Source organism: Oreochromis niloticus, unplaced genomic scaffold (genome assembly GCF_001858045.2).
Source record: "Oreochromis niloticus isolate F11D_XX unplaced genomic scaffold, O_niloticus_UMD_NMBU tig00003277_pilon, whole genome shotgun sequence".
NCBI lineage: Eukaryota > Metazoa > Chordata > Actinopteri > Cichliformes > Cichlidae > Oreochromis > Oreochromis niloticus.
Window position 1 is genome coordinate 3709 of NW_020327833.1, and position 25141 is coordinate 28849.

General features: G+C 38.7%; 2 protein-coding genes and 1 long non-coding RNA gene across 3 annotated transcripts; all 3 read right to left on the minus strand.

Annotated features, from left to right (window-relative positions):
- Window positions 1-2038: 2038 nt before the first annotated feature.
- On the minus strand, window positions 2039-5989 carry LOC109200578 (myelin-associated glycoprotein-like). The gene is made up of 7 exons (XM_019356165.2): window positions 5898-5989; window positions 5330-5689; window positions 4182-4463; window positions 2764-3024; window positions 2596-2686; window positions 2277-2340; window positions 2039-2189 (listed from the first exon to the last, which is right to left on the minus strand). Exons 1-7 carry the CDS (start codon window positions 5947-5949, stop codon window positions 2181-2183), a joined length of 1119 nt encoding a protein of 372 aa, XP_019211710.1. The 5' UTR covers window positions 5950-5989; the 3' UTR covers window positions 2039-2180.
- Window positions 5990-6332: 343 nt separating this feature from the next.
- Window positions 6333-20119, minus strand: LOC106097188 (uncharacterized). The gene is made up of 8 exons (XM_019356164.2): window positions 20066-20119; window positions 19045-19146; window positions 17715-17820; window positions 15970-16040; window positions 13904-15869; window positions 13422-13580; window positions 13287-13340; window positions 6333-6692 (listed from the first exon to the last, which is right to left on the minus strand). Exons 5-8 carry the CDS (start codon window positions 15564-15566, stop codon window positions 6445-6447), a joined length of 2124 nt encoding a protein of 707 aa, XP_019211709.1. The 5' UTR covers window positions 15567-15869; window positions 15970-16040; window positions 17715-17820; window positions 19045-19146; window positions 20066-20119; the 3' UTR covers window positions 6333-6444.
- A 12-nt stretch (window positions 20120-20131) lies between these two features.
- Window positions 20132-21957, minus strand: LOC102076315 (uncharacterized). Its single transcript, XR_268084.4, has 4 exons — window positions 21442-21957; window positions 20621-20746; window positions 20377-20537; window positions 20132-20257 (listed from the first exon to the last, which is right to left on the minus strand). It is a non-coding gene; the product is annotated as an uncharacterized LOC102076315 (long non-coding RNA).
- Window positions 21958-25141: the final 3184 nt, after the last annotated feature.

Genomic DNA, 25141 nt, shown 5'->3' on the forward strand with positions numbered 1-25141 from the left:
GTGTTTTTTATTGATTCAGCTGCAGTAAAAACTATTACACTTACCACAGGCCAGTACGGGCAGATGTGCACTTAATACTCTGTTATGACCCAGGTCATGATGCTGTATGTTGTTTGTGGTCCTCACACCCAAGTGTGATATTGTTCGTTCTCTGTGTTGTTTGTGCTTGTGTAAGTTTCACATAAAGGTTGTTTGGTTTGTGTGGTTAGCCACAATGGAGTTTCATTTAGATAAGTTTGCCGGGAATCCTACATTGCAGCAGTTAAATAAATGTAGAAAGGTAGATCTGATGCTCATTGAAAACCTTTTTAATGTGCAAACACCACTGGCTGTGAGGAAAGAACAGGGGCAGGCAAAGCTGATGTGGAGCCTCTAGCTCCTTCCACTGGGACTCCTGTAACCACTTCTCCTTTAGCTCCTCCCAGTTCTACGATGAGGACATCAGCTGAGGAGTTCCAGCTAATGCTCTGCATTATGGAAGTGGAGTTGAGAAATCGGGAGTTGGTGGTGGAAGCGATGCATTTTCGGGTGAAAGCTTTAGAGCTGCAACGCCACCCTAGTAGCTCCATCCAGTCACCGCTCACACTGCAAGCTCCCCCAATCTCCCCATGATGGCTTTGATTTACACACTAAATTGTTACCACCCTTTAGAGAAACTGAGGTGGATTCATACTTTTCTGCGTTTGCTAAAGCTTTGAACTGGCAAAAGGAAGTTTGGGCCTTGCTGGTGCAGTGTAGGCTTGTGAGTAAAGCTCAGGAGGAGTGTGCTAGCCTCTCAGTGGACCAAAACTTAGATCATGATGTGGTTAGGGCTACAGTATTGTGTGCTTATGAATTGGTGCCTGAAGCGTACAGACAGAAATGGTGGATGGCATTACCTTAGCCCCCATTGTGAGGAATCTTGGAGTCATTTTTTACCAGGGTATGTCCTTTAATGCACATATTCAACAAATATGTAACAGTTGTTTCTTGTATTTGTGTAATATCTCTAAAATTAAAAACCTGTCGCACAGTGATCTTGAAAAACTATTTCATGCATTTATTACTGTAATAATTGTATTCCATTATTATCAGGATGTCCTAAAAACTCTCTGAAAAACCTTCATTTGATCTAAAATGCTGCAGCAAGAGTACTGCCAAGGCCTAGAAAGAGAGAGCATATTTCTCCTCTACTGGCTTCTCTTCAATGGCTCCCTGTTAAATCCAATACCAAATCCGAAATCCCTCTCCTCACATACAAGTTTTTCAATATTCAGGTCCCCTCTTATCTTAAAGACATCATAACACCATATCACCCTATGAGAGCACATTGCTCTCAGACAGCAGGCCTAATTGTGGTTCCTAGAGTATTTAAAAGTAGAATGGGAGGCAGAGCTTTCAGCTTTCAGTCCCCTCTTCTGTAGAGGGACTGCAATTTATAGAATTTTTTGCTTGGATTATTAATAATAATAAAAACAGTTTGGATTCGGGAAACGGACACACTCTCTACTTTTAGGATTAGTCTTAAAACTTTCTTTTTTGCTAAAGCATATAGTTAGGACTCAGTCGGGTGACCCTGATTCCTCTCTTAGTTATGTTGTAACAGTAAGCCTATTACAGGCTGCTGGGGCTTCCCATGGTGGACTGAGTGTTTACACCATGATACACCATTCTGCATTTAAGCATTAATATTATTATCTTTTATCCCTAAGTAAATTTAGGTTTTGAACAAGTAATTAAAATATTTAAAATATTGTATAATTTCTTGGTAATTTTGTCAAAAAAAAGAAATAATATTTTCCAAGTATCTTACATTTTGGGGCACAAGCAGTATTGTGGAGTATATAACTCCATATATACTCCACAATACTTATGGATAGCCTTCTATGCTATCCATAATAACAAATATTACTGAATATAACTAACCAACAAAAATGTCATATATAACAAATCATAATAAAAACAGAGATTACAAATTTTTTGTAATTTTGTAAATTTGACTAAACTTTATTATTAATCTTTCAAACTAGATCATTGGTCTGACCAAGAAAACGTGAGTCATAGATTACAGACATATAGAAATATAACAGATTAAAAAAAAACAAAACCAAAAAAACCCCAAAACAACATTTTTCTTGACTCAACAACATGGACGGTAGTTGGTCTTCCACACAATACACATTGTCATATATTGACTCATCTCAAGGAATCTGCAAAGAGAAACAAGATTAATTAACTCCCTTTTTATGCATGCACATTGTGAATGAATCAATTAAGAAAGCATTGATTATCCCTACATTGCCATAGACAGGATCATTTGGGTAAATGTCAGGACAGGGGATATGCTCCCTGTTCTTTTTCCTGCAGAAAGGATGGAAAAACAAAAAAAAAAAAATGTATTTTTACACATCTTTTAAAATCTTACTTTATTATGGTAGGATTTTGTTTGTTTGCAAACTGAGCTGAAGAATAATAAAACCTTTTTGTTCGGGCATTACAGAAGTTTGACAGGTCTCTGACTCTCTGGTGCTCTGAAAGCTGTTGCTATATTTAGAGATTCTCCTGCATACATGACTTACTTGTTTATCTGCAATGATTTTGTTCATATCAACTTACCATTTTTTAACAACTCCCACTCCACTTCCTATCAAAATAATCAGCAAAATCACACCTGCTCCAGACGAGATAAGAATATTCTGCATGTTGTCTGTTGACAAAGAAACTATGTTAAGTATTTTTGTCATGTAAAAATAGAGAGATCAATCCATCCTAAGTCTTTCTTACCTTTAACAGGTAAAGAAAGTAAGATGTTGTCATATCCCACCACGTTGATTGCCAGGCAGTGCACAAAGCTGAAAGACCCAAAGTCTGTCTGCAGAGTCTCAGTAGTAACAGAGCCATTTTTCTCTGCTTTGCTGCTTTGCATGACTCTGTCACCAAGAACAAAATGTACCATGCTGGGAGGCTCGGACTCTACAATGCACTCACACTTTACCACGGTGTCCTCTGAAGAACACTTTGAGGAAGTCTTGATGTCAGGGCCATCTGTGAGGACATGAAATAAAAATGGGAGATAGCCATGCATTTATTATTTATGTTTGAATGAAAAAAAGTGTTTTGTAATTGAATTCATTCTAGTGTAACATAACATGCATAACACATTGAGGTGCAGGATCTGACTACCCCTTCTTCACTGATAGCAGTGCAGCACAGGGCCCCTACTGAATGTTTGGCAAACCTGATCTGGCCCACCAAAGGGCCGTCATTCTTTGCGGTATGTGGGCCATGTGTAAGTTGTGTGCAGCCACGGGCCACCCAGATAGCAAAATTGGTATGGCCCGAATCTGGCCCACACAATGTGCTGACACATGGCCCACATACCGCAAAGAATGATGGCCCTTTGGTGGGCCAGATCAGGTTTGCCAGAGGTAGTCCACACATGGGCCAGCACGAGGCCAGTTGCAGACACACTGCTGGCCCTGTGCTGACCCAGAACAGTTTCAGCTCTGGCCCCCGATGTCAGCTTAATGTGTACCTTAATCAAGCCATGTAATAACAACATGTGCCGTAACAAAATAGTGCAAAAGCAACATGACGAATCTCTTTTCAGAGATTACTCAATGTGCTCTAGACAAAATGCCACATTCACCCAATCATACACTTTTTCAACTGAGTGCTTCCTAACTACATTCATACACATTCATGCTCTTGACATGAAGACTAGAGGAGCCAGGGATTAAATCACTAACTTCTGATCATTAGGTGAACCGCTCTACCTCCTGAGCTACAGCCACCCAGTGGTAAACATGAGTAAACCGTCACTAGGTTGTGGATAAAGTGTACACTCACAAACCTGTATAACCTGCATTTGAAATGTTGGCTACCATAGCAGTATAGTATTGCAACATGGCATTTGGGTCTTCTAACTAAAATATGAAAATAGGAACATAAATAGTGCCATCATTGCCAGACCTGGCCCATATCTGGATGACCACTTACCATGGCAGAAGTCAGCCAGCAGTGCCGGCTTGACACCAGATCTGGGCCAGACCTGTCTGCTATGTGGGTTACTGCACCTATTTTATTTGTTTGCTTGTTTATATTGTTTAATTGCCAAAAATACTGTATCACCGATTTTGAATGCTTAAAAAAATGAGACTATTTACAGTGGTTGATACACTGTTAATGTACAGTATACTTACATTTTACTTGAAGTATCTTAGATGTTTCATGGAGCAGACCATGATGGTATGTTATTTTGCATTTTAAAGTCTTGTTGTGATCAGAGCGGTTTGGGCGAAAGGTCAAAGTAGATGTTGAGTTCCACTGGCCTTCATGAAGCTGCTGTGTTTGATCGTGCTGCTCTCCAGAGTGACTCCAGATGAAAGAAGGTGGATATGTGGGGCAGGAGTGAAACACGGAGCAGGATGCAGACACATTCTCACCCTCCTTTACCTCCTCTTGTACAGATAAATCAGGTTGACCTGTGTTAACAAAAGAGGTTATGATCATAAACCTGAACTCCATCATGATGGCAAGTATACTGTAATGGAAATACAAGTGCATTTAACCAGTATAACTGCTGATGAGTTTTTTGTTTTCATTTTTGCCCATTGTCTACTTCCATATGGAGGCACTTAATATCTAAATCCAAATCACCCAGTTTGACAAAAAATTTGCTCTGCAAGGTTTTACATTAAACTTAAAGTAAGCCATAGCAACAAACAGGGTTAAATAATACTGATTAAAAAAAGTGCTCTTGCCATTAAATTAATTAGCAATTTAAAAAACTGCATTATTAAATCTTAGCTTTGAAGGAATAATTCAGTAAATAAAGAAAAGGCCGAGAAAGAAAAATTAGAGCAAAATGTTCCAGAGCATAGGTGTCAAACTCTGGCCCGCGGGCCTAATTTGGCCTGCAGCCCAATTACATTTGGCCCGCGAAGCCATGCCAAATTACTATTAGAGCTGGCCTACTGGTATTATACAGCTAATATATATATCGTTTAGTATTAAGCTTTGCTTGTTCCATATTCAGTTTTTCAGCAAAACTTGTTTGAGTCCATAAGAAAAGATTCATTCTTATATCTGGAGGAAGATTTTTTTTTTCAATAAATATTAATGTTAGCCCGTGACTTTGTTCCAGTTTTGAATTTTGGCCCACTGTGTATTTGAGTTTGACACCCCTGTTCTAGAGCATTGCACATTCACATTAAAATATTCATTCAGCACCTATCAATATAATAAAACATCACAGTAAAAACACTGGAAACAAAGAGATAATAACAAGAACTAGAAAATGTGGTGCTATTGTTAATGGTACTTACTGACACTGATTAATTGTACTTACTCAATGAAATAGAAACTTTATCATTGATGTAGGAATACTGGTTGTAGCCTTTAATTTCAATCCGGAAATAAAAAGGCCATCCGTCACTTTGTTGAAGATTTTCAATCATCAGAGAACAATTCTTCATGCTGAGATCTCCCAGTAGTTTTGTCCGATTCAGAAACGGATCCAGGATTTGAGATGCATTGGAATGACAGATAACTTGATCATTGTTATTGTACCAAATCCCTGTGAACTCGCTGGCCTCATTTTCTGGACTAGGGAAGTCATAAGAACAGGGGATCACCACACATAACCCAAGGTGACCTTTCACTGAGGATGGCACCTTTACAGTCCAAGATGAAGCTTCAGTTGGAGAAACTGTAATAAAATCCACAGTAAAATTTGATGAAGCAAAGTACAGGAATAAGACAACCAGTGAAAGAAGGAGAGATTAAATGCATGGGAAAATACAGAAAAGATCATTTAATACTCACAAAATACTGGACAAAAAAGGAAAGCCATATGAAAAAAACTGTTTAAGTCTACATCTTGTGAGAAATAAAGATTACAGATAAATTATCCATACCTTTAAAGCAAATGCACATTACGAACAAAGACAAAGACCACCGTAATGTCATCTTTTCTTGTCACCTTTACACACTCACATTTGTTATTACTTTCATTTCCTTCAGAAGTGTGACTTGTGAGTTTCCAGTCTGCTTTTACCCTCATTACCATATGGTTGGGACAGTTTTTTCTTTTCTTTTTTTAAAAGTAAATTCACAGTTTTTTTTTGTGAAGTTGACATGACAGCTTGGTCAACTGAGTCTCTTAAAAAAACACCAGTTTGACATGTTCATACAAATACACACACACACACACACACACACACACACACACATACGGGTCTATGTGGTATGGAGGGACTATACTACGTCAATCCGCCCGGCGGTCAAAAAAAACTAAATAAATTAAATTTAAAAGTTATGAAATACAAACTACTTCTGTAATTAACAAGAACTTTTTCTTTAAACAGAACATCAGTGAGGCAGCCTGCTGCACAATAAGTCAGTTTTAACAACAGTTCGGCAATCTGACCAAGATGTAAAACCACATCTGGCTAAACAGTTATTTTAGTTCATTTTTTTCTGCCTTTTTGCAGTTAATCCTCTGTTTCTTACAAAATCTCTTATGTTTTGAACTGTTCTTCCTGCCAACACCGGATCTTCTACCAATTTGCAATGACTGCATTCATTTTTGGTGGCCAGTTTCCCTTCGTTTATGTGGTCTTTAAAATGCCTCATCACTGCAGCAACCTCATCCTTGGACCACATGTTTTTGGGAGCTCTTCGGGAATTGTGGGATTGAGCAGCATTTTTATCTGGAAGATATATAAAGTAGTAGTAGTTAAAAGAAACAAACCTAACAAAAAAACCCCCAAAATCATTTGCTTTTTAAAAGAATGGATGCTACCCTGTCCTAACTTCTGAAATGTGTTGGTACCATCAATATCAAAACGAGCTAAAATTCTCTTTGAAAATTTATCAAATTTCTAAAATGAGACAACATTTAGTGTTCCACTGTGAATAAAAGACTGAATAAAAAAATGAATAAAAGTCTCTTGATGCATGCTCAATCATCCACACTGTAAAATATAACTTGTTGTTTCAACTTAAAAATATCAGGTACAGGGCTGCCTTAAAATTTTAAGTTAAGTCAACAAATAGAGTTTGTTCTTATAACACAACCAAATGTTATGTTGATGAAAAATCACATGTTGTCTAAACTTTCGTCTTAGTTTAGTTTACTGAGATTTGTTAGTCAGTTCAGCTCCTTTAATTGTCATTTTTACTTGGGAAAACCCTTTCAGCTAAATTAAAATAATCTATTGTTTAAACTCTTGTCCTAGTTCAGTTGACTTGGGTTTTTTAGTTAATTCAAATACTTTAGTAGTTCTTTTAACTTAGGAATCTATTTTAGCTTAACTAACATAATCTGTTAGCTAAGATGATTTAAGTTTATTAATTACCGGAGCTCCTTAAGGTAGCTGAGTGAACTTGTAAATCAGTTTCATTTTAATTATCAGAGTTGATTGACTGGATGTAAAGAAAAATGTGTATTAAACATCTTAAGTTTTGTTTTGTTTTTTTAGCTTTCTAACATCCATTTCAGCAAAACTACCTGTTAGGTTTATCTTAGATCTCAGGTTTAAATATCTACATTCCTTTAAATTAATTTTCTGTTGTTTACAGAAAAAAATAAAACCCCACAGATTCCATTAAAGTGTATCTGATCATTTCAGGCAGAAACATGACAAGACAATTACTCATGAGCACCCAACATTCACCATTTATTGTGCCATCTTAGTCATCTGAGAAACAGAAAAATCAGTGACGTAGCTCATCAGGCTCACAATCCATCAAAACTCAAAGGTTGCTCCCTGTGAAACAATAAATTTGAACTTGGTCTTGAGCCCAGTTTGGGTGAAGATTAAATCCTGACCAATACTCTAGGAGCAGTAGTGATTCTTGTGAAGTAACAACATAAAGTCTGCATTAATGTAATGTATCAACGGGACACTTGCTATTTTAGAAAAGTTATTCTTTACATTTGCAAAATTTTTAAACTTCATTGTGCTCAGTCACACCTGTTAGCATAAAACTTGAAATATTAAAATAGTACAAAACCTTTGATAAGTGACAGTAAAGATCAGTTTATAACAACTAAGACATCAAACTCTTGTATTTGTCTTCGTTTACAATTGCAACAAATTCCACAGAACCAATACCTCTGAAAATGAGTGCATGCTTCTGAAACATTTGATAATATGAATATTTCAGAAACATCAGTTTGAGTCTGCTCAATTGCAAAACAAAGGAAAAACTACTGACTTGCATGAGATAAGCATCTGCAGAGTCCACCATTATATTGTTGTTCACATAAGTTTCTTAAACCATGAACAAATGAGTAATTGTCTAATCTGGAATGTAAAGTGTAGTCATTTAGTGACATACAAAAGTGAGAATAAGAACTTGCAAGAATAAAAAAAACAAACAGTAAAATAAAAACTGTCCTTAACACTAAGGCAATTGTATGCTGTGAGCATACAATTACAGTTCTGCATGGCTTTCTGCAAGAGTCTGTTTCTTAGACCACGCACTGCCTTCCACCAATGTTCATTAGGACGTTGTGAATGACTTCAAAGATGCCCTTAAGTTCCTTTGGATAGTCTATGTTGAGGGCAGAAAGAAGGCCCATCAGCATGGAAATGGCACTTGAGACATCCCTCAGATTAGACAGGATTACTGCCGCCTCAAGGACAACCAACACATCGATGATGTCTTCTTCTTTCACCATCGCAACGCCAACTTTCATCCTCTTAGAAAACGTGTCTTCAATACCTGTCGGATATAAAAGGGTTCAAAGACAAAAAAATAAATAAAATTACACAATTACAATTACACAATGTCCGTTGTGCTTATGAATTCGTGTCTTTCCAAAGAAGAGCCATACTGATGCTTTGGATGATGGTGATTGGCTTTGGGTAACACTTATTAGTTGCTAAAGTTTTTTCAGAATGAGATATGCACCCCCATGTTAAAAATCCATTTCTTGCTTTAAACAAAGACCATGTTCATAAATAACTGAGCATGTCTTCAATTGCAGAATTCAAACAAAATTTTCAATTTAAATGGTAAATGGCCTGTATTTGTATAGCGCTTTACTAGTCCCCTAAGGACTCCAAAGTGCTTTACACATTCAGTCATTCACACACATGGGTGGATGACTGAATCGTGGCTCAAGAGTTGCCAGTTCGTCTTATAATCGGAAGGTTGCCGGTTCAAACCCCGGCTTGGACAGTCTCGGTTGTTGTGTCCTTGGGCAAGACACTTCACCCGTTGCCTACTGGTGGTGGTCAGAGGGCCCGGTGGTGCCAGTGTCCGGCAGCCTCGCCTCTGTCAGTGCGCCCCAGGGCGGCTGTGGCTACAATGTAGCTTGCCATCATCTGTGTGTGAATTTAAATCTACTTATACTAAATATTGGCTGTGCTCTAAACCAAATCTGGCTGAGAATACATGAAATGTGCAAACTGCAGCTACACTACCAGATCAGATTGTGGCTCCATAGACAATGCTTCTTTAATGAGTTTATCGATTAAAGTTTATTTTTGCCCCCTATATTAACAGCATGAAAAAAGAGCATATAGACATGGCTGAACAGGTTGCATAATTGGCACTGAATATCAACATCCACCTTTACCCAGCTGCCCAATGACTCTGGGCCAGTAACCTTTAATTGCTTACCCAGTCTACACAGTCTCTTTTCCAGGGTCCAGGACATTTCACCAAAGTATTGCCCCCCACAGCTGTAGCAGCCACTGCAGGCCCTTAAATATCCTAATATCTCTGCCATTACAATATACAATGTGAGAAATCAAACGTAAAGCTGAAGTGAACAGTACAGCAGCGAAATGTCAAAGACCCTGGTGAAGACATGAATAAACACAAGACACTAATAATATCAATGCTAGCTTGCCAGTTAGTTTCTCTGAAACCCAGACCAAATCCAGTGTCAAAGATCTTGTAATAATACATTTGGTGAGGAAAAAGTACACATGTTATCATGTGGCATCTATTGTTTCATAGATGCCATATGTTTCATTTAAAATCCACTGTGGTGCTGTCATGATTAAATTTACTAAAAGAAACAATGCTAACCTTCACAGTCTTGAAAGTGTGTGAGGGATCTTCCTTTAGAAAATGAGGTCCTCTGTCCTCTTCCTTTGTGTAGGGCTCTGGTCAAAGAAGTCAAAAACAAAACCAAAACATTTTTTAAATAGTGTTTATAAAGCATGTAGACAGCTCCAAATTCACAGCTTTTTGATACATAATTCCATCAATATATGATTGTCATTGGAGATTTTGAATCAGGCTTATCAGGACATTCAAGTAGAATATGATATCCAACCTACCACCAATATACACAGATTCTGTAAAAGTTACCACACTAAATGTCCGGTTGTGAAATATGATCACAGACTTTACTTATCAGCTTTCTTTCAATGAGTTCATCAGTTGAACTGGATAACCTAAAACTTAAACAAAGGATTAGATTTCGCAGTTGAACACTTACATCATCATTGAAGCATTTTATGAGCCTAGTTAGCCCTCCTATGCCGCTCTTGATTTTGTACAGCTCCATGAACCTCTCCATAATGGTCAAGCACAGCAAAAAGGAACCCTTTCAGGTCAACAGATGTAAGACGGGCAAATTCTGCTTCAACCTGAGCAATAGAAGAAGAGGGGTGGAGAGTACAGGCAGAATAAAAAAAAGATTCTTTGAGACCCAAATTTAAGCAAACAGTCATCTGAGGCCCATTAGAGAAAACACAAACACACCAAAGCAAACAAACAAAAAGATGCACTTTACCTGCCGTTCAGCGAACAAGGAAGTTCAGAGAACAATAAGCTCTGTCTCGAAATCTTTTAAAGTAGAATGATTGTGAAAATGACTTATGTGATGTAAAACTTTAGTAAACGTGTGATTAAAAGAACACTGAGTAAAAGGACAAGTAACAATTTCCTTATTCCTCAGATGTTTACCTTGATGAGCAATACTGTTTTAGTCCAACTGCCTCATTAAAGTTACACAACAGGCTTTTTACATTAAAGCCAGCAAGTCCATTACATACTCCCTTTTTAGATCTGAAATACTGTGCACATTCTGTGTATATGTAGTGGACAGCAATTTACCCAAAAGAGTGCAAAGTTTGCAAGTTCACCTCATTTAAATGACAAGTCAGATGTGATCATCTAGACCTGTGAAAATAAATTAATGACAAACTTGCAGTTATGGATGTTATTACAACCACAAGAACCTAAACAGTCTGCTCCATTGCTTTTGTTAATGAATCATTTGTTGGTAACACGTCTGAATATTTAGTTTATGCCACCTGCATGCGATCATCAATAGTGCCATATTACTTCTTAAGAAGTACCCTGACACTACAATCTTTATATCATTTGTTCTACAGAGCTATTAAGTTACAATATAATCTGTGGTGTTTCCAGTATGACAAAATGCACAAATTGTAACTTACCATTTGACTCCACTGACAAAAATAAATCCCCAGCATCAAGTTTGGCTTCACAGACCTAAAATAAGTAAAATAAAAATATATGTTATAATTATATTGTTTTCGCCATTTATTCATGTTTGCTAATTTTCTGACATATAAACAATGTTAGTTTTGTTACAATACAGAGAATGCAGTTTAATTAAAAGGTAAATTATACAAAAAAAACAAAAAACTTCTGCAGTATACCATGCCAAAAATCAGTGTCTCTGATGCCAATTATTTTATCACTACAGCTCTTTTAGTATGGAAACTCACACAATCTGGTCATACTGATCACAAGAGTTCAAAAATAAGTTAAAATAGTGAGCTGTTGTTAAGCATAAAGCATTTCAGGGTAACAAATAACTGCACAATAGAATTAAAGCAAAAAATAAGCACACTGGAGGACTATCTGATAAAAACTAATATAATGCTGGTTTGTAGACCATATTTTGTCTCAGTCCTCAGTGCACTCTTGCAGCTTAGCATGCAGAAGTTAATAACAACTTAAGTGATTACATAGGGGTAAACAGATGACAACAAGCATCAGAGTCCTGCCAAAAAGTTCTTTTTGAACCCAGCCAGTTATTGGAAATATTGCCAAAATGAACTTCCACCAAAATACAACAGCCTGTGAACTTGAAAGAAATTTACAAGTACAGAGACAATATGAAATAAGCTTTATTAATTAGCTGAGTTAGCTTGCTAATATCGCAACAGTGGTTGAGTGCACAACCTTAAAGCTAGCGGCACAATACTTGTGATTTGGTCAGTGCCAAATTAAACCCATAAAAAAGGCCACATGTCAGTTTATTAGGTCAAGTTTGGTCATGACACACAAGCTGGACCTTGTCGGCTAAAGTTACATTAGCTAAAGCAAACATTTCGGTAAAAGAGAAAAACACACATCATGCCATAAATTCAAAACATGTTCCAACTTTTGTAGCTCTCTTTCCTTATAGTTATAACCAACGTTACTCACCTTGAAAGCATATTCCAAAGAAGACGATTAGAAAACGTCCAAGTAAAGTGAGCATGTCGTTAACCGCCAATTCCCCATGATGCACCTCGGTAGCAGTCACGTGGGACAGTTTTGAATCCTGCTGTGCTCAACTTACCCACATTGTCAAGTTCACATAAGTTGCTGATTTAGCTGGACATGAGTTTTCAAGTTAGCTTTTTTTGGTGTAATTGGGACGTTTTTAACTTGTAATTCTATGTTATAACAACAACTTCAGTCATCTATCGTCAAACTGATATAGAATAATATGTTGAAATAACAAACATCTAGAATTACATTTTACAGTGCAGGTAAGTAAATCCCAAAACGTTTATTCTGTTAATCTGGACGTAGCGTTTTCAGTGGGAGAAACATTTTGTCACTCATCCAAGTGACTTTTTGCCACCACTCTGCAGTTTGCCATATGTTGCAAAGTGATGAAACAATAGATGATGAACAATTCAAGAACCTTAAGCACAAACATCTAAGTGACGAAACATTTCTCCCACTGAAAAAACTACGTTCAGATGAACAGAATCAACCTTTTTACTTACTTAATTGGATAATGAGAATGCATCATGCAAGCACCATAGTATGTCACAGACAGGCCTCACCCAGTCATTAAATTGTTTGTCAGCTATACAATTACCCTTGAGCTTCTAAGAATAATAGACTATGCATAATGGCTGTGATGTGATGATTCCGTCAAATCCCTAGAATTAAAGCAGGAAGTCTACTTTAACACATATAGATATTGTTTGATTTTAAAATCCATTGTGGTGGTGTAGAGAGACAGAATTGCAACGCAATTACAAAGAACGTGTCCATAAGCTTAGAGAACCAACTGCACCCCTTACCTTCAGAGGGAGCAGCAGTCTCACTTGCTGCAGGCATTATGAGTGGTTCTTCATCTGCTGATTACACAATTTGATTAAGTTTTAATATTTGTAACAAACATTTTATCCACAGAAATCAAGCTAGTGGTAACTTACCACAATCTACAGTGTCTTGGAGCTGCGCTGTGTTTGTGGAATCAGCTACTGCATGTACAGGCTCACTGGTGCCACACGCTGACATTGTGAGTGCTGTGTCATCATCATCTGATTCACTCTCACTGTCCTTTGTTTCAGCATCACTTAATGCAATTTCATCTGAGAAATTGTGGGAAAAAACACACACAAAAAAAAAAACCCAACACAAACACAAACCCCCCCAAAAACCTCACATTAACAACGAGATATGACAAAATACAGAACAAATACTGGAAATTATACTTTTTCCACAGTACATAGTTTTACTATTTAAGGCCACCACTCTGCAGTTTGCCAAATGTTGCAAAGTGATGAAACAACAGACTTCAAGAACCTTAAATCATGGACATTTAACAGAATGGTCTGTGCTTTTAGGTTTTAATTCTGTTGATAAAGCATAATATTCAACTACTGCCCTAATATTTGCTCCTTTCAATACAAACCTTTAATTTCGATCTCATCCAGTGAGTTCCCCTGGATCTGGGAAAGATGTCCTTTTTCCAGTGTTAAAAGCAGTTTGGAAATCTTGGCCAGCTGTGTTGTGGGAACTGGTAATCTGCAGAATTCGCAGTGAACGCGAATATCATGACCCAGGAAATCTGCAACCTGATCAAGTTCATTGTTTTTCAAATTAAGGACTTGTGAGAGTGTGGCAACATGTTTTCTGAGCTGTGTCGATCTTAGATACTCAGGGTGCTTTGCTCCACACTGGTATGCATGAACACGCAAGGAGTCCATTCCTCTGTAATGACTCATTGATCGGGGTCTTGCAAAGAGATAGATATTAGTGGCACAAATGCCACAGTCAGGCCTCCTACTAACCAGTAGTGACAGAGCATCCAGCATGCTTGGTGTTAGCAGAACTGGAACATTTCTGTCCCTTTTTCCCATTATTTCTATTCTACAGAAATAGTTACAGAGTCTCTGTTCCATTTCTGAGAGCCCCATGGTAACATCTGTGTGGAGTGCCGTTTTGTCTCTTTCAAGAAAACTTTTGAGGCGCATCTTTGAAACCTCTCCAGAACGTCTTCGATTGAACACAATGATCTGTGAGAGTGTAACTTGTGCAAGTTGGGCATAATTCTGAGCTGTGGCTTCGTTCTCCAAGCTGCAAAAGGCACTTTCTGCAGATTTTTGAAGGTAGTGATGGAGAATCCGAACATCTTCTGTAAAGGGCAATGTTGATGGTTTGTTAAACTTTGCCTCACTCAATGTGTTCAAGGCACGGTGAGACACCATCTCGGACCATTTGGAGACATACAACTTCTTGAACGCATCAGTGGACTTGATTAGGGCTTCATCCTCTGTCATGAGGGCACGACAATGGATAATGTCAGACATTTTATGCAGTGTATGTCCCAGTTTCAGCGCAAGGCTTGGAGTTTTGTATGACAGTGTCTCTTCATCAAAACCTGAAACTTTCTTTACTGCTTGCACAACTCTCTGGAAGTTAGCAGGCTTAATAGCTTCTTCCATGTTATGCACTGAGAATTCTGTACGCAGACACAACAACAAACGTCCCGCTTCACGAAGCTTCTGTCGTATATAATCATACTTTGGAGGGTCTTGTCCATGTTTATTGTAGAGGGACTGGGCAAACTGAATAACAGTAAAGTCATTTCGCACAGCTGAAGCAATCTCATCTTGTTTCATAACAGCAAGAACCTTCCACACTCCACTTGACACCTGCGGATAACACTGAGACTCCAGAGTTAAAGCCAGGCCGAGTACTTTGGTTCTTCCAGGTTCTTTATCTGTGTCATCTTTTGGTTTGTTAGGACATCTGCGGACATGTCTCCAAAGATCCTTGCGAACATACATCCCTTGACAATAAAAGCAATGAGCAAACTTTCCCTCTACTGCTTTAATCTTGGGTCTTCTCTTCACCTTCAGTGGTCCCACTCCACCATGCAAAACTGCAGCATTATGCTTAAAATTTCCCTTATTTCTCAATTTCTCTAACAGGCTTTTACGCTCGTTTGAGTCTCTAGGCAGGGAAAATGCATGCACAACATCAGGAGCTGTTTTGTGCGTTTTCAGGTGGCGGGAAATTTTAGCTTGTGGTTTGCCACAAAAATAGCAGTAATTTCTTTTACTTAAAGTCATTTTTTCTGATTCAGTTTCGCAAAGCTCACTTTTATCTTCTGGCTTGTCCTTTGTCAAGTTGTGGATTAAATTCGTTGAATCTGATTGTTCATGCACTTTGGAGATGTCATCTTGGCATAGCAGACCTTTTGATGTGCTTGGCAATAATGAGATGTCTTTATCTGAATCTTCATCATATGACTCTGAATCTGGCACATATTCTTCTTCTGATATGCTGTGGTTGCCATCATCATCGCTTGATATTTGATCCAGAACTGAATGTGGCAATCCATCCTCCCCTGAATATTCAGAAATTTCTTCTTTCTGGAATGTAAGAATAAAAGTTATTTTAATTGATCAATACTTTAGACAGGTAAAAAAATAAACTGAAAAAAGTCAAGCCAAATATGAATGGGATACACACCTGTGTTGACTGGTGACAATTCTGATTTGCCAATTTTGCAAGGCAGGATTTGTGCCAGACCCCCAAACAAACTGAAACACATTTTGATAGACTTAATTTAGCTTTGCAGTTCTATTTAAGTGAAGTAGTTTTTTGTCAAAGCATTGCAGTAATGTCAAATGCTGAAAAAAAAAAACTGTTCACACTTAAGGATATTTTAATGACTACACATACACTGCTACCCCCCCCCCCCCCCCCCCCCCAAAAAAAAGGACATCCCAGATGTGAATGAATGAATTCTTCTTATTAAATACTTTGTTCTTTAGGTAATTGAATGGCATGAAAGTGTGTAGTTGAATGTGTGTGGCCTCCAGATGCCTGTATGACTTCCCTACAATGCCTGGGCATGCTCGGGATGAGGTGGCGGACGGTCTCCTGAAGGATCTCCTCCAAGACCCGGACTAAAGCATCCGCCAACCCCTGGACAGTTTGTGGTGGATGGAGTGAGACATGATGTCCCAGATGTGCTCAATTGGATTCAGGTCTGGGGAACAGGCGGGCCAGTCCATAGCATCAATGCCTTTGTCATGGAGGAACTGCTGACATACTCCAGCCACATGAGGTCCAGTGTCATCTCGCATTAGGTGGACCCCAGGGCCAAACGCACCAGCATGTGGTCTCACAAAGGGTCCAAGGATGTCATCTTGTTACCTAATGACAGTCAGGCTCTCTGGCAGGCACAGAAATGCCACTCCACACCATTACTGACCCACTGCCAATATGATCATGCTGGAGGATGTTGCAGACAGCAGAACGTTCCCCACGGCATCTCCAGACTGTCACATGTGCTCAGTTTGAACCTCCTTTCAGCTGTGAGGAGCATAGGGTGCCAGTGCCGAAGTTGCCAAACTTTGTGTTTTCTGGCAAATGCCAAACGTCCTGCATGGTGTTGGGCTGCAAGCTCAATCCCCACCTGTGGACGCTGGACCCTCAAGCCATCTGACCATTTGAGCAGACAGATGCACATTTGTGGCCTGTTTGAGGTCATTTTGCAGGGCTCCTCTTGTTCCTCCTTGCACAAAGGTGGAGGTAGCGGTCCTGCTGCTGGGTTGTTGCCCTCCTATGGCCTACTCCACATCCAGGTAGCACCTCCATGCTCTGGACACTACACTAACAGACACAGCAAACCTTCTTGCCACAGCACACATTGATGTGCTACGCTAGATGAGCTGCACTACCTGAGCCACTTGTGTGGGTTGTAGACTCTGTCTCATGCTACCACTAAAATGAAATCACCGCCAGCATTCAAAAGTGACCATAACATCAGCCAGAAAGCATAGGTGCTGAGAAGTGGTCTCTGGTCACCACCTGCAGAACCAGTCCTTTATTATGGTGAATTGACTATAATTTCCACTTGTTGTCTACTCTATTTGCAAAACAGCATGTGAAACTGGTTGTCAGTGTTACTTCCTAAGTGAACAGTTTGATTTCACAGAAGTGTGAATGACTTGGAGTTACATCGGATTGTTTAAGTGTTCCTTTTATTATTTTGAGCAGTTTATGTTATGGAATGGGGAATTGAGGACAATCCCAAGTATACCATTTTTACAAGGTCCTGCACCAAAGAGGTAATACTACATTTCTTTAATTAGACGTGACCACTCACTGATTAAAAAGGGAGCAGTGTTCATTTCAGGTAGTCTTAACTTGTTGAACTCTGTTAATGCTTTTTACTATATACTGTACCTATTCACTAAATGTCTCACCTTTGCACTTATAGCCAAGCCACTTGAGGGAGGAAACCGGTCCCACACACTGAATGCACTTGTCCAAAGATGATATTGTTGTGCACACCAGACGATGACTGTGACACTGTTAGCAAAATATTGCAACATTTATTTGTTTTGGACAGTTGGAAAGGTGAGGTGTTTTCAATTCAGTTGCAGATATCAACTAATACACTTCATCCCAGTATAAAATTTGAACGCAATCAACCTCTTCACTTTTTTTCTACTGGAACCATTTTACTGGGATTAGGGGTATTGATTCTTTCACTTTGTTGTTATCTAGAATAGTTAATTGAGTTAAAACACTGCAACTTCTTAAAAATGGCACATGCATTCTTATCTGTGTGGAGTGGGTCAGAGTAAAAAAAACAAACAAAAACAAAATTTAAAAAAACAATCCTTCCTTATTTGCTTATCCTTGCGGCTGGAACCTCTATTCCAAATATGGTGGGTGCACAATGCCTCTCACCCGACTTGTATCTGGAAACTACAGCTTCCGCCCAAAGACATGCAGTTAGTGGGGTTTGCTGGACTGGTAATTCTAAATTGCCCATAGGTGTGACTGTGTTAGAGTCTGTCAATGTGATACCCTGCGACAGCCTGTCACTCCAATTAACAACTGATTCCTTTGCAATCATCCATCCTCTTCCACTTATCCTTATCAGGATTGTGGGGTAGCAGGTTTGGGGACTATACCAGCTACCATAGGGCAGTACAACCTGGACAGATCACCAGTCTAACATGGAAGGACAGGCATTTGCATTCACACCAAAGGGCAGTTTTGAATCACCAGTTAATCTAACCCCATAAGCTACATCTTTGGACTGTGGGAAGAAGCCAGAGTACACAGCCAGAGAGAACCCATGCACTACAGCAGTAAAAAGTGCCTAACACAAGTTAAGCAGTTGTATAGTACTATCTATCTTAATGTTCAAGCCTGAGTTTCAAACCATTTCAACATAGAAACAAAGCACATGCAGTCAGTTCTGCGTGCTGTAGGTCAAACTGTCAAAAAATAAGAGAAGACCCCTCCTAAAACCAGAGTGATGTCACCATGAAGCAAACTTTGACGGAGTCCCCCAATAACAGTGTGGTCCTCCAAAGTCACATTTGGGTGGTTAACACGCACACACACACTCAGATGTTATCCAGACTTGCACTTTGAAACAATGAAAAGGACCTACAAGCCACGGTCCATGTAAATCACATTACACCCAGGTGACTGCCAAACACACACACACAGCATCCATAAAGAATGATGATAGATTAAATTATTAGCTCATTAAGTGGTACACTGGATTGTATTTACCCTTTCAGGCTCTGGATGTTTCAGGTCCAGATCACTGTTTGGAATGCAGTTTGGTTGCGGCTTTAGGCAGCTCACGGTCTTCTCAATCTGGCTGGTCTCAGTCTTCGTGTGTAACAGATAGAGAATGAAAATACAGTGCATTTTTGAAGAGGTTTTTGAAACATTAAAGAAACTGTATGAGAATGATAAGTTTCAAGCTAATGTCTTTAAAATATTCACTGTCATGTATAGAGAATATAGAGAAAAATAGTCTGTGTGATTTCTTTAATCTTTTTTAAGCCATTGCTAAAGGAGTAAAACAATCACCTGTAGCAGCAACGAACTATCACTAGGGCCCATTTATCCTTGAGGGACAAAATTTAAACTGAATCTAACTAAAGAGGCTAGAATCACAATAACCATCAATCACTGTTAAAATTTAGAAACCGAAAGCCATTTTTTATTTCTGCATACCTGCTGATATTTTTTTAGTGCTTTTAGAGGGCTTTGATGTGGCAGCAATCACAATTGCCTGTTTTCCATTAGTACCTACCCCGGTTTTTCCAGTAGGTTATAGTACCATGTAGTTTTTCAGTAACTACTGCACCAAGGTTCCAAGTGATCCAAAGTGATCAGAAAATTTGAAATAGACAGACTGAATGCCACCAGGTGGCTGGTCAATGGTGTCACTCGATAAGTTATGAGTGCGCCTCCTTCATGAAAATCCAAGCCATCATTTTTGAAACTCTGAAATGTTTGAAATGGCTACCAAAATTAACAGCGTGATCCCTGAATTGAACACTAAAGTATAGACTGAGCAGCAGGCATTTTGTCACCTTGACATCCATGCTTGCTGTGGCATTTATATCACTGGATGCTCGGCTGCATTGCTATAGTGACCCCAGGCACAGTAGGTGATACTCAATTTCAATGGAAAACTAGATGCCCTAAGTCACGTTAAGCCAATTTGAGTAGGTACAAATGTAAAAATGGCTTACGGTATGCAATTTATCAGTTCCAAAAAGTAAAATTGTAGAAATACCTTGCATCTCCAGGGCCAATCCGAGTCACCATAATTATAGTCTATTTCTTCGCCTGGACTTTGTCTCTGCTTGCAAATAAGCATAGATGGGGCTTTCCATTGATATTTAATATTTTCATCTTAGCACTTGGACTGATGTGGTTGTCGTTGACAAGTCTGCCTAATGACCCATCTTCTTGAGATGCATCCACACTGTGGGGTTAGGCAAAAAAGTATTAGCTTAACTAGTTTTTGTTAGGAAGCTTTTTTTTCATAAATCAAAAGCAATGTGTAATTTAATCTTAATCAAACTACACTGATATAATACGCACCACCAGAGTTTTCCATCAAACTTGAATTCAAACATGAACACCTTCAGGCTGTCATGATAAACTCTGTCTCCGCTCACATTCTTCTTTTGTTATGAGTTTACCTCTGTATTCCAAAAGGAAGTCTCCTTTTTGGAATGGAACAGTCGTGAAAATGCCCCGACCTGAATTGCAGAGGCATACCAAGTGAGTGACAAAAGACAAAGTGACAAACTCCAAATCTAATCCAAACTAAAGACCAACTTACCTTTGAAGGCATTTATGTAGTGGATATCAAGTCCCAGTTTGTCCCTTCCAGCAGAAACATGACAGACTGCATCCTCCCGTGGAGGAATGCGTCTCCTTCGCATGTTCTCCTGTACGTTTTGATTGCCTGTATTAATAAAGCATATAAAGTATTACGATTATCGTCATCATTGTCATCATCATCAGTAGTAGTAGAACTAGCAGTAGTGTAGTTTACAGCATAAACACAGCTGACTTATTCATAGTCCTAATTTATGCCTTCTTTTAAAATGTTAAAGGCCTAGTTCTCAAAATGGCGACATGTGACATTTCTGCAATGGCGACTGCAGAGAGTGATACAAGTACTGAGAAAGCTTATGCATCAAAACTGTAAGAAGTTTTTTCTTCAGGCATATAAATAAATACACGATTAAATACACTTATACCCCTTGCTTTTATTTTAGGGCTGTCAGCAGAATGGACAGACATTGGACAAACTGCCCGAAATTAGCTGACAGCGACATCAGGGATTTTGACTCAGACTGCGCTGGTTTAATTGTTAATCACGTTAGTCGCGATGTCGGCATTAACACGTTTAAGCCACATTAATGCTTTAACACCGAGTAAATCCTAACACGGGTTAGCCCGCTTTATCGCGTTGACGCGGTTAGTCGTCAGCCCTATTTTATTTACCCAATGACAAACGCTGAGGCAGTTTTACTTCTTCAAAAACTAGCTAACAGTCCATAAAGCATATATTAAACCAGTTTAATATAAGCCTGTGCACCTATAATTTCATATAGTATTAAAGTCATGGTGCATTTTACATTAAAAAAGGCTTACCTTTGTGCTTTTAATCAGTCTTCGTATTGCCGTCGACATGTACTTGTTAAAGGGCACGCGCGCGAAATCGTTTCCGGTAGGTACCGCCTATATATATAGCCTACCAATCACAATGACTTCTGGCCCTGTGTATTGAAAATGTGTATTAAATTGTAGTACTTACACACATCCACTCTAACTCGAAACGTCGCTGTGCAATAAACTGGAATACACAAAAATCAGGTGAGTGGTATAGGTGGACTTTTAAGAAAATCAGAAAATCTTTTAATTATAGTTTAATAAATGAATTTACACTACAGTTTAAGCAAATACAGGTCAAAAGATAAATAATGACCTCATAAGAAGTAGAAAAAATTATTATTTAGACACTTAAAAATGCATTTACAATTCATGTTTTAGGGGGACACATGAATACACAGCAAAAAGTCGAAATGTCCCTGTAGCCCAGGTACAGCGTCAGGTCAAATGTCCATCCATACCACATAGACGCACGCACACACACACACACACACACACACACACCAGCTTTAAGGCCTTTTCAAATGGTTTAAGGGATTGTCTAGATATGCAATGTGGTCTCAATTCTTTGGTTGTAAACCTTTTTTAATTGCTTATGTCTAATTCTCTAAAGTGTGTTTCTGTAGGGTACAGTCCCAATCAAAAGTTTAAGACCACTTGAAAAATGGCAAAAATCATATTTTGCAACCAGCTCAACTCAAATCATGTTTTATATTTTAGACTCTTTAATATAGCAACCCTTTGCTTTGATTACTGCTTTGCACACTCTTGGCATTCTCTCGGTGAGCTTCATGAGGTAGTCAGCTGAAATGGTTTTCCAACAGTCTTTTGCCTTCACTCTGCGCTCCATCTCATCCCAAATCATCTTAATTGGGTTTAGGTCAAGTGACTCTGGAGGCCAGGCCATCTGGCTCACCACTCCATCACTCTCCTTCTTGGTCAAATAGCCCTTACACAGCCTGGAGGTGTATTTGGGGTCACTATCCTGTTTAAAAAGAAATAATGGTCCAACTAAACACAAACTGTATGAGATGTCATGTTGCTGCAGGATGCTGTGGTAGCCATGCTGGTTCAGTGTGCCTTCAATTTTGAATAAATCCCCAGCAGTGTCACCAGCAAAGCTTCCCCACACCATCACACCTCCTCTTCAATGCTTCATGGTAGGAACCACGCATGTAGAGACCATTCCTTCACCTTTTCTGTGTCGCACAAAGACTGCAAGACTCCAAGAACCCAAGATCTCAAGTTTGGACTAATCAGACTAAAGCACAGATTTCCACTGGTCTAATGTGCATTCTTTGTGTTTCTTGGCTCGAGCATGTCTTCTCCTTATTGCTTTTCCTTAGTAGTGGCTTCTTAGCAGCTATTTGACCATAAAGGCCTGATTCACCCAGTCTCATCTGAACAGTCGATATAGAGATGTGTCTGCTACTGGAACTCTGTGTGGCATTTATCTGGGCTCTAATCTGAGGTGCTGTTAACTTGCAATTTCTGGGGCTGGTGACTTGGATGAATTTATCCTCAGCAGCAGAGGTGAGTCTTGGTCTTCCTTCCTTTCTTCATGTGAGCCAGTTTCATTGTAGCGCTTGATGGTTTTTGCGACTGCTCTTGTGGACACTTTCAAAGCTTTAGTAATTTTCCAGACTGACTGACCTTCAGTTCTTAAAGTAATAATGGACTGTCGTTTCTCTTTACTTAGCTAATTAGTTCTTGCCATAATATGAATTCTAACAGTTGTTGAAAAGGTCTGTCAGCTGTGTACCAACCTGACTTCTGCACAGCACAACTGATGGTTCCAAACCCATTAAGAAGGCAAGAAATTCCACAAGAGAACCCAGACAAGGCACACCTGTGAGGTGAAAACCATTTCAGGTGACTACATCATGAAGCTGATCAAAAGAATTTTGATGTCTTCAGTATGTATCTACAATATAGAAAGTAGCAAAAACAAAGAAAAATCATTAAATGAGAAGATGTGACCAAACTTAGTGTAATACCAGTCACCTTATTATTCTTTTTTTTTTAATAAACTTTTAAAGAGGTCAACATAGTTTTAATATTTCTCATCTTATTTGGATTGAGCTCAGTTGAAATTTGCTTTACATTAACAGGGGCCTGGCCTCTAAATGGGATTGTTTCTAACATGCATGAACAGCGAGTTACACTTGACAGCACTTCACAGCCCTAAAGTGACACTGACAACAGTGCAGCAACCTACTTCACTCTTAGTGTTAATGCTTTCCTAATTTTATATGAGCTCAAATAAAACATGATGTGAGAGACTGAGTGGCAAGCATAATGAAAAAAACAGAACAAATTGATTTGAACAAATTCATATGAACATATGAATTTTAGCTAATGTGCAAAATCTTTGCAACAAAAAGACACTATTGTAATTGTGTGCTACAGATTTACATAAGTTATGTGAAGGTAAAGATGATGTTCATTACATTTTTGTTTGGTTTTACTGGTTAATGTTTGTGGATTTGCTGTTTTTAGTGCATGCTATGTGGACTGAGGATTAAACCTTTAAGAGACAGCTGCTGTAGAAAAAAATCACAATCCCCTCAGGCTGTGATTGGCAGATATGTTCTTAGTACTCACAGAGGACTGGTGCAAAGGGATCAGGCAGGAGGACAATGTGCAGAAGAGATGGGAAACAGAGCCAAATGGACGTTACGCATGTTGGACTGCAGGATGGAATGGCGATTTAACGGAAGGCCAAGGTCTAGGTTAAGTTTAGTTATATAGCACATTTCCAACAGCTCATGCTGCGCAAGTGCTTTACAAACTGAAATGCAACTAAAATAAGTAAAATGCACAACAATGATGCAATAAAATGGAAAAGAGAAGAAATAATACAATAAGATAATAAAAACAACTAAAATAACAACAACTAAGGCTATTAAAACAAAATATTTGTTTTAATATTGTAGAATGCTAAAAGCCATTCTATAAAAATGTGTATAAAAATGTGTCTCCAATAAAGATTAAAAATGATTAAAAATGTTTCAGCGTTTGTGCAGATCTAATACTTACAGGCAGACTAATCCAGAGTCTGGGACCTGCCACAGCAAAGGCTTTGTCGCCATGAGATTTAAGTTTAGATCGTGGGATGGATAATATTAGTTTTGAGCTGAACCTCGTGGTTCTTTCTGGAGCATAAGTAAACAGGAGCTCAGACAGGTAAGAAGGGGTTCAACCATTTAGTGATTTAAAAACAAGTAACATTTTAAATTGGTCCCTGTTAGGAACAGAAAGCTGGTGCAGAGAGGTCAACACTGGGGTTATATACTCCTTCCATTTTGTATCAACCATTAACTAAAGAAAAGGAAAACGTTGTTTTAATTACAGTTCCTCTTCTGTGTCATGGTGAGAGCAACATCTTTGCAGATGAGGCCTACCTACAAAAATGAAGATCTTCTAAATTAGTGAGACGCTCTTTCCTCTGAAGCTTAAGGGTTATCTGCTTTAGGGTGTGCATTTAAGAGTAATACCAGGGAGTCAAGTACTTTTTATCTTTCTCTAGCTTTGTGAGAGTAGCCACAGTATTCAGAGTTGTATGTGGTGAGTTGTTAGACTCTTAATGACATATTTGACCTCTCTGGGAGTACAGTGTAGGTAGGTGCTTTACACTGTGTTGGCACGTGGCATCGAAGAAGATAACATTTTATCCTTAAAC

Excerpts from the sequence above, each read along its gene's own strand:
- LOC109200578 (XM_019356165.2), bottom strand. The coding sequence starts at position 5,949 with ATGACATTACGGTGGTCTTTGTCTTTGTTCGTAATGTGCATTTGCTTT. Across the intron at positions 4,464-5,329 it reads TAAAGTTTCTATTTCATTGA|GTCAACCTGATTTATCTGTA; the intron begins GTAAGTACAATT and ends TTGTTAACACAG. Across the intron at positions 3,025-4,181 it reads TAAGATACTTCAAGTAAAAT|ATGGCCCTGACATCAAGACT; the intron begins GTAAGTATACTG and ends ATGTCCTCACAG.
- LOC106097188 (XM_019356164.2), bottom strand. The coding sequence starts at position 15,566 with ATGACTTTAAGTAAAAGAAATTACTGCTATTTTTGTGGCAAACCACAA. Across the intron at positions 13,341-13,421 it reads CCAAGACACTGTAGATTGTG|ATGAAGAACCACTCATAATG; the intron begins GTAAGTTACCAC and ends TGTAATCAGCAG. Across the intron at positions 6,693-13,286 it reads GACTGCTGCTCCCTCTGAAG|ATAAAAATGCTGCTCAATCC; the intron begins GTAAGGGGTGCA and ends TATATCTTCCAG.